Raw genomic sequence first — 15,478 nt, 5'->3', positions numbered from 1 at the left:
TTTCTATTGAGCTGAAAACACACAGTGAATATATTAAATAGGGTAATTATTATTCACATATCCTTCATAGATAATAATAACAACAGAACGTCCGCGTTGCAATTATAAGATTTCATTTCTCACAACATAACATACATAAATTTATTTTTGCAAAAATGTAATTCTTATGATATTAAGTAATATTTCGTAATTTAGCCCAGGCTACTCTTATATAGCAGTTGCTTATTTATTTTTTCTAACTATTACTTGTATTTTCTCACCGCCGAATATATCTGTACATTTTCACAGCAAATGTGATAAGATTGTTTTCAGACTTCATGATGAAATGAAAGGTATGTTTTACATTTTTGGACAACATCACGTTTCGGTAGTGACCACAATATTATCACATTATTTTATTATAACACAATCACATTCTTCCATAAAAAGAAATTATACACAAATGTTTTATGATAAATGAATTTTAAAAAATTTATGTAAATTGTCTGTATTTGTAAGGATAAACACTACACAATCTTTAAAAGAAAACAATGTAGGCCTATGCTAAAAACAGAAATCACCACAATGAAAATCTTTAAATCTTTTTAACTGAGTGTTGCTTCATCTTCAGGATTAACACAAATGTGTATCTGGACTATCTAGATTGGCAGTAACCGGACTCTTAGTCATTAATAATAACTGAAAAATATATAATATCTGGATACCATGGTTCACTTAGACAGTCTCTGCCACAGGGGCCTTTATATCTCTGAACACGTGAAATACATGTCAAATCTTTAAATCTGACTTTCGACTTCATCCCTGTATATTTCTTTCAATTAACATATGATAAAGTTTTGGAAGTGACGTGATTATTTCGGTAGTGAAAATTTTAGGCATTTCTAACTAAACACTTGCCTGACAAACACATCTTTAAACAATTGTACAAACATAAAAAAAAATGTATATTTAACTTTTTAAATGTTAAAACATTTTAACAACATTTTTATTTAATTGCATTAAAAATGTGTTTGTGACATTTGCTTCAAAATGATGGACAGAGGCGCAGTCTCACTTTCTGGGATGAGGCTGAAATTAGACTAAAATGTACTAAAAAAACCCAAAGCATTAATTAAAATGTATTTTTTAGTTTAAGCAGACATTAACCTTCTCATGAAACCCAATATCTGAGTTAATATCATAATTATTAATAGTTATTTTGCACATTAATAGTTCTTTTTGTATATCTTGTACAGTGACACATTGAGAAACACTGTCAATTTTATCAAAAACACTTTATTTTTTCCACACAAAGACATAATAAGCACCTACAGACGTGAACACTGGTGTGAAATCTAGAGCCGTGGAGAGGAGAGAGAGCAGAGAGCATCACTGAGACTGACGGAGAGATCCGCTCAGTACTGGAAGCTGCGCTTGGTCTGAATGTCATCCAGGATTTGCTGTAACTCGTCGTCTTCAAACCGGCCTTCCACGCTAGACAGAGAGTAGACAACAGAGAGTTAAACACCTTCACTAGCCAGCGGTGGGCCAATGTTTTAAAGTGCTGCTTCTATGCAATTAGAAAGCTTCTGTTTTGAAATGTCCTACAATACGCTTACATGAATCCAAGGTCAAGAAACAATTACATTTTCTCATAATATACTTTTTTTTTTTTCACGGTGTCTGCACGGTGTTTGGTCAGATGGCCAGTCTGTTGTGATTGGTCAACTGATTACACCTCGTGTCGGAAACCAAACACCTGTTGGCATTTCTTAAAGGGGTCATGAACTGAGAATTCAAATGTTCCTTGATCCTTTGCTTATTCCAAAAACTGCTTTTATTGAAACCAAGGACAGCAAACGACAGGATCTGAGAAGTGGAGACTTGTGACGTCACAGGGCAGCTTTGGCCCCGCCCACTGGAGCGTTAGTGAACATGAGAACGAGAAGAGATCGATACAGGATCAATACCGTTACCTTCCTAACGATCCTAATGCTAGGATAGTGGGGTTTTCCCCAACAATGTGAATGTCTCAGCTGTGCATTATTTGTTTGCATTCGGTGTATTTTACTGTGGGTTATTTGGTCAATTTCGGCGGAGGCTTTGCAAACAGACTTTTCCGATATGGATCTGCCAGCAACGCCACAAACATGTAAGTACTCATGTTTATTCTAATGCCTGATCTGTGATCAGTGATTTCTGATGTAATTATTCAAGTTCAGACAGATTATCTCTCAAAATATTGTTCAATACTGTTTATGCATCAGTAAATCAAGTGACTAAACAATCAACTCCGCGTCGTTTCTCTTAGCAGGATGAAAATAATCTTACTTAAACTGTGATTAAATTATATAAAGAAAGCGATCAAAGAACGCTCCCTTTCCAATCGCCCAAGCTGTCAATCAAACAGCTCGAGTTCATCTGGACACTTGTCAAAACTCGTTGCAATAGTGTAAATCACAGTTCTGGGCTGCATTTCCTAAAGCATCGTGAGCCAAGTTGATCGTAGAGACCATTGGTGGCAATGATGCTTTTGGGAAACGTAGCACTAGACCGCATTATTGAACCCTGGGTCAAGATCTGCAGTCCACCCTGGGTGAAGATTGCACAAAAAAAATTCAACAACATGACAGATTGACAATAAAATGACTAAGAATCTCATGTGAGAATATAGGCACGAGACTGGATAAATAAATAAATCTGCAGATTGTCATGACCAACCTCGGGATGAGGGCTTTGGCCTCCTCTGCAGCCTCGGGACACAGATTGGCTAAACTCGCCAGCTCAAACTTGTGAAGCTTCTTCTGCAGGAGTAAGCTGTGAAACACGGCCACGGTTAACAGCAATGTAACCAAAACTCATATGAACGTCATATTCACGAAATGACAGTAAAAATATACAAGAAAAAAAAAACGACACAATCTCAGAAAGTCCATCCCATTTAGTTTAAACTAAGATTTTGGGAAAAATACACAAGCCCAATTATCTCGCTGTAAAAAAATTAAACTAAAACTAAAAAAATACTAATGTGTGTTCTTTACCTTTATAATATACTAACAACCACCTTAAAACAGAGGGAGTAAAGAGAATGTCATATGATGAAGCAACGTTCACGTAAGTAGCTTTTTCCCAAGCTGACGTTGACATTCAGAAGATGCACACAGTGTCTTTCACACAAATACAAACCAGCATCGAATACGACGCAACCACATGTGAAACAAAACCTCATCATGTTTGGCTAATACGACCTACTTTACTACGCTGATTAGCCAATAAAAATGGTTTACCACTAGCAACGTTTTATTCCTCAATACTAGGGCTGGGCGATATGGCCAAAAAAAAATAAATCACGATAATTTTTTTTATATCAGTCGATATCGATAATTATCACAATAAAAGTAAAATCTTTATTTCTTTCAAGTTTAAAGGCAGATTTTTGCTCCTAAGTGAAAGTTGTAGAAACCAGAGCGTTAGTTGTGGTTTTAAATACTCTTTATTCTCATAACACATCAGGACAAACACTTGCCAAACAGGAGAACATTTCACAAATCTGAGGTAGAACATTCAAACATTTGTCATTTTCCTTAACAAAATAAATATCTTTATTGGACAGTTTCTTAGTTTCTGCATGTGCTAACATGGATAAGTCTTAAAACAGGTGTGTGTTGCCTGACTTTGATGGCATGTATCTTCAGCACAGTTTGCAGTGCAGGCTGCAATATTAATATTACATGTTTTGTCCTGAAACGCATATTTGACAGTGAGTTGACAGTAGTATAAGCTCGAGTTAGGATGCAGATTTACTATGTTAAATTTATGTTCATTAACAAAAACAGTAACATATGTAACTACCTCATTTTTATTTGGTAAAATGTAATATTCTGACTGTTTGAGTTTTATTAAACTTAACCGTTGGTCATCCAGTATCATGCATTTAGATCATGATAACCTCACATTCATGGCAAAATGTAACTTTATGGTTTCTATGGTATTTGTATGAAAAACAGTAGCCTAAATACATTATTAAATACTGTAATTATATTCCATCAGTCCTTTAATACATCGTCTACATTAATAATATAATACAATTCAATATGTATATCCCACATTTCATGGTGCAGTTAATATAGGCAAACATTACAGTAAATCCATGGTAAATGATGGGAATTTGTAGACGAAAAAGCCTTCTGACTGTCGTTGCCCACAGTGTTTCTCCTGTTTGTCAGCGCTGTTTCATCTGCCTTTAAACTGGTTTAAATCACTGAGACAGTGTGTTCTTCGCTGAACTCAAGCACTTCTCACTGGATCTCGTGACGAGAGTGATCAGAGTAAACGCATCTGCTCTAGTGAGCTCGCGCTGCGCTGCCGTTTGGACTTTGAGCCGAGCGGATAAACGGTCCGTGTGGCGCGCGGTTCAAATGAGTTTCGTTTCGCTTTTGGCGCATAAACATTATCGAACATTTATTGAACTCTTGATATCGTTTTATCGAGAAATATTGTATCGCGATAATTATCGTTTTATCACCCAGCCCTACTCAATACTAACTTGCGCCACAGCCTATGATTTAATAGGTGTCATCATCGTACATACATGTCGTACCCATGTTTATTAGATCCATGTCGTACAGTGTAGCAGGCGTTAGACTATAAAAATAGAAAACGAATTAAAAAAATAGAAAACAAATTAAAAAAATAATAATATAGGTAATTGAGAGTTTATATCGCACAATTCTGAGAGAAAAAGGATGAAAAGGCACAATGTCCTTGCCTATATTTAGTGGCGGAAACAAGCTATCATAGTTAAAAGCATCACACTATAAGAAGCTCGCGCTGTCTGCGTGTCTCTCAGAGATCAGTGTGTGTTGCTGTGTGAAGCCCGCTGACCTGCGCACACTGGCGATGGTCTCTCTGTTCTTGAAGCGGCTGAACCTGGCGGTGTAGTTGAGGGTCTTCATGAAGACCTCCGACAGCTCCTGCTCGTCCTCCGCGCTCTCGTTCTGCTGCTTGCGATGCTCCAGCAACATGTGGACCTCCGAGTTCAGCAGCGTCTCCGAGTTCTCGAACTCTGAGACACAACAAACAGCGGTCAGCGCATGAAATGAACAACACTGGAAACGAGACGCAAAACCACACTTAAAGGTGGTATCAGTGATTTCAGGCCCAAAAATATTTTTAGCACATTCATCTAATCTTTCCTAACGATCCGCTAGCTGCCCGTCCCATAAGCATGCCGTCAAAAAAACCACGTCTCTGTAGGCAGCCTAGGCTCTGAGATCTGCACACAAAAACAAATGGTTTAGCCAAACACTCAAAACCAAAACAAATAGTGTTCCAACCAATCACCGACAGGGGGAGGGTGTTGTGAGGTTTTGTGCTCGTGCACGGCTGCACGCGAAGTCAGAGCTGAAGAAAAAGCTGTCTCAAAACCTCACAACACCCTCCCCCTGTCGGTGATTGGTTGGAACACTATTTGTTTTGGTTTTGAGTGTTTGGCTAAACCATTTGTTTTTGTCTCAGAGCCTAGGCTGCCTACAGAGACGCGTTTTTTTGACAGCATGCTTATGGGGCGGGCAGCTAGCGGATCGTTAGGAAAGATTAGATGAATGTGCTAAAAATATTTTTGGGCCTGAAATCACTGATACCACCTTTAACCAATCAAGAAATCAAGCAGAAAATAACACTCAACCAACAAAACACACTCAGGGGCGTTTCCTCTGAGGGGGCGAGGGGGGCAGTGCCTCCTCAAAAACTTGGATGAGACAATAATGCATATTAGAACAATAAAACAATGCGAATATTACTAAATGTGACATTAAAAAGGGTATAAATTACTTGTTTTTCTAAAGGAACACTGTCACCAGCAGGTGAAGTTACAGCGGGACGCCGCGTCTCTCTTGCCTCCCCTGAGACCATTGACTTTTAACAGAAGTGGGGGGTCATGGAGAATGAATGGAGGAAAGTCACGTGAGGCAATGCCTCCATCGCGCTGTGATTGGATATGATCGGTTCTCGCGATAAATCCCACCTCTTGTTTTCGTGCACGTTCTCGAATCGGACTGAATGACCAAAATGATGGTGTTAATGTGAAGACTAATACAAAAGTAAGTCATTTTAGATATCACCGCTTTGTGTCACTTCAAAATCAAACTTGAGATGGCTTGAAAACATGACGACTGTGGGTTGTTTTTAGTGAGCAATCAGCGTGGGGAAATTAAAGATAGCCTACATCTCTGTGTCTGTGACGCGTGTACAAGATTGAGGACTGACCACTGATCTATATGAATGATTATATAGATCAGTGGGACTGACTCATGAAAATAAGTTGACTATTAAAAAGAAGAGCTGAACATCAGTTCGCGAATAAATTATATTGTTTAAATTGTGTCTTTACTTAGTATTTTGGAATAAATGTAAAAATGGTTAAAAAAAACTAACTTGACATTTATGAATATAACATTAATTAGCTATTACATATTGTAAAAATTCTAAATAGATTTGTATTTGTTTTTTTCTAATTAATATATATATATATATATATATATATATATATATATATATATATATATATATATATATATATATATATATATAAATAAACAAATAAAACTTTGCCTCCTCATTTCAGAACAGCGCCGAACTTATGATAATATTGTATCACTTTCATCACATTTTTGTCCACAAAGCAGAATTGATTAAAAGCGAGATAAAACTGAATTATCCTCGTACACGAAACTTACAGTACAGACTCCAGAGCGAATGTGTGTGTGTGTGTTGTCCGTGATGAAGAGCTGATGATGGTGTGTGTGTTTGTACTGGATCACTCTCACCTTTAGGGAACATGAGCTGAGACGCGTCCTCCTCCACATCGCCCACCTGCGTCGCGCCTGCCGCCGCCATCACACAATAACGGTGTAATGAAGAAGATATTGTGAAAATGAGTGAATCTTCCCTGTGTGCTGCATATACAGTCGCATCACTACAGCTACCGCCGCTCAATGAAACACTTTCTACTTCCGGTTATCTTCTTCTTCTAAATGGCTGTTCACTCCTAGGAGCATCACCGCCACCTACCGGATAGGGCTTTATCGCGTCACAACAGAAAACCGGAAGTAGCCGCCAAAAATTGCGAGAAGGGTCACACTTTTTTTTTTTACTTTCGTTGGAATATAATACTGTTTTCAAATGTCAAATGTTACGGGCAAAATGTAAAATATATATATATATATATATATATTTTTTTTATTATTATTATTTACTATGCTTGTAAACAGTGCAGAGATGACAATCATGGTATGCAATTTTGTAACAAAATTACTTGTGTGTACAAATTGTAACAACAATATGAACAATGTCATCTGAACATAAGTAATTAGCAATGCGTAACTATCTAAAACAAAGAGAAAAATTAAAATAAAGGAGAAATAGATGATAGAAAAAACAATAATAATAATAAAAAAGATCACGAGGGTAAGATATTATTTTATACATCATTTTGTACACAAATTAAAGTCATTACAATTTGGATATAAAATTTGCCAATAAAATAAATTAGTAACAAAGCAGGCTTTGTTTTTAGTGGGATCAGAATAAAGTATCCAAAAATAATGTATTTAAAGGTTACCGATATATCTTGCTGGATATTATCTTTAATAAATATGTCAATATGTTTCCATAGTTGTTCAGTATAGAAACATGACCAAAATAAATGATAAACGGTTTCTGTGTGAACTTGGCAAAATGAGCATCTTGTGTCAATATTACTTTTATATTTAATCATAAAATATTTAACAGGGTAAAATGTATTTATTATTTTGAAGGACACTTCTTTTACTTTATTAGTTAGAAAATATTTGTGTTGTAAGGACCAAATCTCTTTCCAATTTACATGTTTAAATAAATGAGTCCAGTAAGAGATTGCAGGAGAAACAGAAATGATATCTTCAAGAAAAAGGGATCTAACTTTATTGTTTCTATCTTTTTTTTTCCCCTGAAAAACATATTTTACCTATTGGAGTTTCAGTTGGCTCAGGAAAAGTAGTTGGTATTGCTCCCATAACTATGGCGAACTCTTGTGGGGTCACTGGCATTTTGTATTCAGAAAGAAATTCATTAAAAAAAACTTGGTTGTTAAATAGCTGACGTACTAAAAGTAAACCATTATTAAACCATTTATCAAAAAATAAAGATGTATTTATGTATAAAATATTTTTATTATTCCAAATAAAGTATTTATGCGGGGTGAAATTGTGTTTATATATTAAAGCTCATGCCAAAAGTACCTGTTGGTCATCAACAATCATCAAGAGTCTTGATTTTTCAAATACCAGTGAAGCCAATTTATTTTGAAAGAATAATTTAAAGAACTAAAATCAATCAAATGTAAGACACCTTTGTTTAGAATGACCGATTTCTTCATATAGTGTTTTTTTTTATTTTTCCAGACAAAATCTGTCAGATCTCTATCAATTAGTTTACATGTGGACTTATCAACATAAAGAGATTGGGCCGCATGATAAGAGAGACGTGAAAGTCCCTCGGCCTTAGTGAGCAAAACTCTTCCTTTAATAGATAGATCCCTTTGAAGCAGCAATTATACGTTTTTTCTTTGTTTTAGCAATAATTGGATTAAAATTTATTAATCTATTTTTACCTTTAGTTATTTCTATACCAAGATATTTTACAGTGCTTTTAACAGCTTGGCCACATACTGAAGAAACATTACAATTTTTAATGGGAAATAATTGACATTTATCATTATTCAGACTTAGACCATGAAGCTCTAGAGAATGATTGAAGGCTACAGGGATTTGAGAAGAACGCTGAGTCATCAGCTAATTGACTAATGATTAATTCTGTATTTCCAACAGTGATGCCTTTTAGGTTGCTCCTTGTAATATGTAAATTAAGAAATTGTACTGCAAGGAGACACTGGACATCCCTGTCGAACACCACGGATAATGAAAAATCTGGGAGAGGTACCGTTTTTTAGTTTAATAGAACTATTTCCATCATTTCCATATAACATTTTAACCATCTAACAGAGAAAAAAAAAAAAAAAAAAAAATCACCAAATCCAAATTTTTTAAGTGCTTGAAATAAAATAAAAAATGTGCTCTAAAGTATCAAAAGCTTTGTAATAATCTAAAAAAAATGAAGCTGTCATTATTAATTATATCAGAATAATCAAAGATGTCTAATATTAATCTTATATTATTAGATATGTGTCTATTTTGCATAAAGCCAGACTGTGCTTTATCAATAATATAATGTAATACTCCTTTTAATATTTTGGCTAATACTAAAGCAATTACTTTATTATCATTGTTTAATAACGCTATTGGACGCCAATTATCTATTAAAGTAATGTTTTTATTTGGTTTGGGAATTAAAGTGATCAGTCCTTGGCATAATGTAGGAGGGAGAGGCGATTTGTTTATGCTTTCCTTAAAGACATTTAGTAAAAAAGGAGATACGTTTTCACTGAATACATGATAGAATTATGACGTTAGACCGTCTGTACCAGGGGATTTATTTGCTTTTAAAAATTTAATTGCTTCATCAATTTCTTTGAAAGTAATGGGAGAATGGCAAAGGGCTTGATCAGCGTTACCTAATATGGAAAATAAGGACTCAAAAAAATGATGAGCATGTTGCTTGCTAAATTTAGATATACATCGTGATAGAATTTGGCTCAAAAATTAGCAATGACTTTTTGGTCTTCACAGAGAATTCCATCAGCTTTCCAATCAGATGTTTTTCCATTTGTTGTCTTTCCAATCTTCCTAAATCCATCTTTTCCGTGATCGAATAAATGCCCCCTCAGCTTTTTGTTTATAAACCTCATCCAATGCATTTTGATGATGAGCAAGCTCAACCTTTTCAACATCAGATAGAACCATTTTAGATTTTACATATAATAATACTCTCATCATTGTTTTTCTTTATAGCCAATTTGCTGTATTTTATGTATTTACCAATTTCATATTTCACTAATTCCTAATTACTGCAAAAATTGTTTTCCTTATATGCTTTTTCCCAATGATTAGTGATTATACGTTTAATTTGATCTTTTACTTCCTTTATATTTAAGCAATGAATTGTTCAGTTTCCAAAAGGAGGTAAATATATGCAAATTGGCAGTATCTGAAAGAGGAATGAATATGGATATGCATTTGTGATCAGAGAGAGGCGATGGAATAATTTAGATCTCTAGAGATAAGCCACATATCGATACGAGACTGTTTTGAAAGAGAATTATTGCATCCATGTAAAACATTTTTCAGAAGGATGAGTTTCTCTCCAACTGTTGAGTTAAGAAAATCGCTGCATAAACCTCTTTAAGTACAAACTCGAGTTATAAGGTGACTTCTTTCAGACTACCTGACAATGTGGGAATTTTGTTTTGTCTGGAGCAAATCTTAAATGTGCCTTTGGGTCATTAAGGTATGTGGAAGTGGAAGACCTGTGAGTTTTCAGCATCTACTAGATCTGAGGTGTTGAAACATTACAAATTGAAGCACAAACATTTGTGTACAAACAACAATATTGGTTGTGAGAAGGATTATTTTGTTCACATAGGTACACATTTAAAGAAAAATGAGGTGATTAGTTGTATGTTCTCTAGCTGTGATTTTCAGACAAATGTTTATGGTACCTTTAGGTCCCACAAAACCAGAAAACACACCCCTCATTCATTAAGTGACTAAGTTTGGCGTAGTATCTACATCTGGGGCAACTGCGTCTGAAAGAGATGTAGATGAAATTGTGGACATTAATGAGGTTGCTTCATATGGTGTATGCTCTCAAAGCAGTGCAGGGGTTCAGGACCTTAATTGTCTTGTTGTCGAAAACTTTGCGGCAATGTTATTGAAACTGGAACAGTTTTTTCATGTTTTCCAGCCATAGCAATTGATGAGTTTTTAGAAGAGCTGCTCTTCTTACTGAGTACTGGATCCCTTACTCTTACATGTGACAAATTCAAAGATCTGTTTCAGGAACACGTTGCCTTTGATGAGTCATTTATTCCAGAAATTGCTAAAGTTGTGTGCGAGTCTAATCCATTGCATACAGCAATAGGCCAGAGTGGTCTCCTAAACACAGCTTATCAGTGCAAAGAGTTTTATAAAAGTCATGTCCATGTTGTGGAGCCTGTTGAATACATCCTTGATGCACAAGAGCAAAAAACTTTTCAGCATGTCCCCATTTTGAGATCCTTGCAGCAGCTGTTAGCTAGGAAGGATCTGTCTGAAAAAGTAATGGCAAACCACATATCTGCCGAAGCCATTTATGCATCCTATCAAGATCGCAGTGTCTTTAGGGAAAATGCTTTACTGTCGGGTGGCGATTTTACACTTATGTTAAGGCTGTATATTGATGATTTTGAGGTGTGTAACCCTCTTGGAACCTCTCGTAGAGTACACAAGCTCTGTGCCGTCTATTGGACTTTAGGCAATCTACCTTCTGGCTCTCATGCAACATTGTCATCAATTTACTTGGCTGTATTGTGTAAAAGTGATGACGTGAAACAATACGGCTTTAGTAAAGTCCTTGAACCTCTTCTTGATGACCTGGCACAACTTGAAGAAATTGGTATTTTCATTCATTCAATTGGTCAGTTTGTGAAGGGTACTGTTCAAGTTGTGATTGCAGACAACCTGGGGGCCCATAGCGTTGCTGGCTTTGTAGAGAGTTTTTCTGGTCAGTATTACTGCAGATTTTGCACTGGAAAGCTCGGATATTCAATCAAATGAGGTTAGGTCAGATGTGTTTAGCCTTAGAAAGACCGAGAGCTATGATGTTCACCTGAAGTATACACAAGAGACTGGCACCAGTTGTTTTGGTGTTAAAAGAGAATGTGTCTTCACTACTCGCCTTTCTCATTCTCATGTTCTCTCTGGCTATCCCCCAGATGTCATGCATGACATTTTTGAGGGTGTTGTGCCTCATGAACTTGCACACTGTTTAGCATTGCTCATATCTAAGAAGTACTTCAACTTGCTCAATGAGCGTATTGTGAATTTCCCCTACAAATGGACAGACAAGACAAACAAACCCCATGCAATCCCTCGCTCCATGTGTAGTCGTAAAACTATTGGAGACAATGCTCATGAGAACTGGAGCCTGATAAGATTGCTTCCGTTCCTCATTGGACACATGGTGCCAGAAGATGAACCAGCATGGCTGGTGCTTATGGACCTTAAAGATATCGTCGAGCTTGTGGTCTCACCGGTTCACACTGATGAGTCAATTGCGTACCTTGGTTGCAAGATGTCAGAACACAGACAGAGGTTCCAGGAAGTTTTCCCTGGTGTGAGGATAATACCTAAACACCACTTCTTGGAACATTATCCTGCACTTATCAAGTCATTTGGTCCACTTGTGCATCTTTGGACCATGCGCTTCGAAGCCAAGCACAGCTTTTTCAAGCAAGTTGCTCAGCACACCAATTGTTTTAAGAATGTCCCCCTTACACTAGCAAGAAAGCACCAGTTCATGATTTCCCCACTGTTTGAAATCTGACAGTCTTGAAAAATCTGCACTAGACGTAACGAGAGTTTCAACAGTTCCTCTGACTGTCTTAAGAACAGAAATAACACAGGCCATCAAAAACAAGTACCCAGAGACTGAATTTGTCCAGATTGCCACAAGTGTCACCAGTAAAGGGTTCTGTTACAGAAATGGCATGATTCTTGTTTGCCGCTCTCTAGACGGGCTCCCTGATTTTGCAGAGATTATTCAGTTGTGCATTGTTCAGAAGAGGTTGTGTTTTGTAGTTAAAGGTCTGTGTGGATGGTATAGGGAGCACTTTAGGGCCTTTGAACTGACTACTTCACCCGCACAGGAGATTTTCTTTCTTGAACTCTGTGAATTGGCTGATGACTACCCACTGGCTGACTACAAGGTTGGCTGTCTTCGTTTGGTGTCATTAAAAAGACAAATTCATGTGTAACAGGTGCTCTTTTGGTCTTTGTTTTTTTGTTTTGAATAAATGTGTGTACTTATGACAGCTTTAACAAATGTTTGTTTTTTCTTGTTCCAACAGTATTGTCAAAGTGAATATGACCTCCCCTGTTATCTTGCGGATAATCCTGGGAGAGAACAATGCTCAGAAATTGACACTTCAGCATGGTGTCCCTTGTTCTCTGGAAGAACTTATTGAAGAAATCAAGACACAGTGTGATTTGAGGGAAGAAATTAGACTTCAATTTATGGACACTGACTTTAATGAATTTATAAACCTGACATCTACAACTGATGTACAGAACAAGAGCGCCCTCAAGGTGATCAAACTGTATGAATGTACTACAGCATTATCGGCATCGCCCTCATTGTGTGACACAGTCATACAGTCTTCTTCTACGTCGTCTGTGAGATTATCCTCTGAACTATCGCCTACTCTCTCCCTTGAAACATTGTGTAGGTGAACTCTAGGGTCAGCCTCAAATGCCAAGTCTTCCTGGCCAACCACTTTTGTTGTGCCCCGTTTCTCTTACGATGCAGAAATTAAACTGGGACAAGGCAATGTACCTCACAGAACAAATGGCTCTTTGCTGAATCCAGATCCCAAGCTCAAATCAGGAATTTTGGATGGACTTGCTGAAAAAATCATTAAATTCAAAGTTTATCTGTCAGATTCAGAGTTCAGTGAAGTGGCTGAAGCTCTTATAAGACAGCACCCATGCCTCAAAGAACCGGGATCCGTAACAGTAGCAGCGGCTGGAAGACCAGTCTTAAATACAAAATGGCAAATTGCCGAACAAAGTTGCGAAATCTTGGTTGTTCTGAAGTGACCATTAATTCAATGAAGCACAAACCCGAGGGCACCACAAACCCAGCATTTGGGGTGAAGAAAGCCCGCAAGGCTGAAGTCAACTTCCATCATATCTTCCTGGTGAAACTATCAGAGTCTCCATTCTCTCTGAGGTCAAAAAGAAAAACAATGAACAAATATTGCAGCGGTTAATGGACCGTACCATTGCGCTCAGGAAACAAGAAGTAATCCAAGGATCTCCACTCATTGCTGATTTCAAGAACAGATGGCCGGCTTTGTTTCAAGAAAATGAGGTAACTCAGCTGAATGCTTTTAAGTGGCATTTTCACATTTCTTACCAACACCAATTCTTACTCTCATTTAGCGCTTGTTAAAGGTTCATTTTAGGCTCTATTTGCACATTGAATTTTATATGTACTGTAAAACTGTGACTTCTTTATCTCCTTTTTGTGTTTTAGGTCTGTGCTGAATTTGCACGTCTCACAACTGTGCCCTTGATTTCAAAATTCTTCCAAAAGCTTGACGAGTACACTCCAAATCTTTTGAGGATCTTTTCCCAGCGAGGGGGAGTTCTGGGACGAAAGATCGGGAAACTTCTTGTGCCAGTGTCACAGGTGTGATAACCGCAATCAGCACTATAAATGACTGCGCACTCTGCTTAAATCCTTTTGTTCTTTATATATTTTGTTTACAGATAGGCGTACTGTTTAATGTTTTCAACTAAAAGAAAACTTTAACATATATTGTAAGCTTGTTGTGTATATTGCCTAATCGTAAGCTTGTTCAGGAATGGTGACAAAAACGTAAAAAAAAATGAACAAAAAAATAATGTATTTTTCGTTAAACGTCAGTTAAATAAACGAATATTTGAATATTCAAATGCAATATTTTTGAAAAATATCCATCCCTAATTTAATCTAAAAAGGCTAATAACTCATTTAAAAATAGAAATTAATAAAAAAAAAAAAGTAATTTGGTTTCTGCCCAAATTTTTCATTTTGGTGCATCCCTACTAAAAGGTTGAGGGGTTTTTAGTCACTTTTTAATGTTGTGCGTCAACAACACATCAAACCAAGCAGTAACTGTAACTTCAACTATTTGCAATATCAAAATGATTTAAATTGCTCCTGACAGTAGACAGTAGTTTTCGGCAATATATGGCTTACTACGGTACTACTCTCTAGAGATAAGCCACATATCGATACAAGACTGAAGATTGAACCGGACTCTGAAAATGTGTTAAATATACACACAGAATGATGAGAAAAGCAAACTCTATACTAGTACAAATGAAGTAGAGCAATTCAGAATTTAGATTTCAATATTCATAGAACATGAATAATCTCTTATCTTGTAGTACAAATCTCTTATTTCTGAGTCTATAACAATAGAACTAACAGAGCTAACTTCCTTGTTTTGTTTTTTTCCATAAGGAGTGAGATTTAAAAGAACAAATTCCCGAGATTAAAAAAAAAACAAAAAACAAGTTTCATTAGCATTATATTCACATAATTATTTAAGTTATAACTTAGGATGGCAGTGATTTTAATATATTCGTTCAAAATACCAACTAGCCTAAATTATTTTCTTTTTCTTTCCCTTTCCCCTCTTTTCGTAAAAATAAAATAATAAAACTTAAGGCAGGCAACAATCTGGAGATTAGACAGACTCTCGATCGTTAGCCCACTGTTTCAGTACAGTTACAAACAGGCTTCATGTATATCCATA

General features: G+C 36.4%; 1 protein-coding gene across 1 annotated transcript; it reads right to left on the bottom strand.

Annotated features, from left to right (window-relative positions):
• Window positions 1-384: 384 nt before the first annotated feature.
• On the bottom strand, window positions 385-7,038 carry polr2d (RNA polymerase II subunit D). Its single transcript, XM_081374192.1, has 4 exons — window positions 6,807-7,038; window positions 4,864-5,044; window positions 2,701-2,796; window positions 385-1,473 (listed from the first exon to the last, which is right to left on the bottom strand). The coding sequence occupies exons 1-4, from the start codon at window positions 6,874-6,876 to the stop codon at window positions 1,395-1,397; spliced, it is 426 nt and encodes a 141-aa protein (XP_081230318.1). The 5' UTR covers window positions 6,877-7,038; the 3' UTR covers window positions 385-1,394.
• Between the last annotated feature and the right edge of the window lie 8,440 nt (window positions 7,039-15,478).

This window comes from Scardinius erythrophthalmus (genome assembly GCF_964197995.2).
Source record: "Scardinius erythrophthalmus genome assembly, chromosome: 9".
Lineage (NCBI taxonomy): Eukaryota > Metazoa > Chordata > Actinopteri > Cypriniformes > Leuciscidae > Scardinius > Scardinius erythrophthalmus.
The sequence above is the reverse complement of the archived record's forward strand: the minus strand, read 5'-3'. Positions and strand labels throughout refer to the sequence as shown.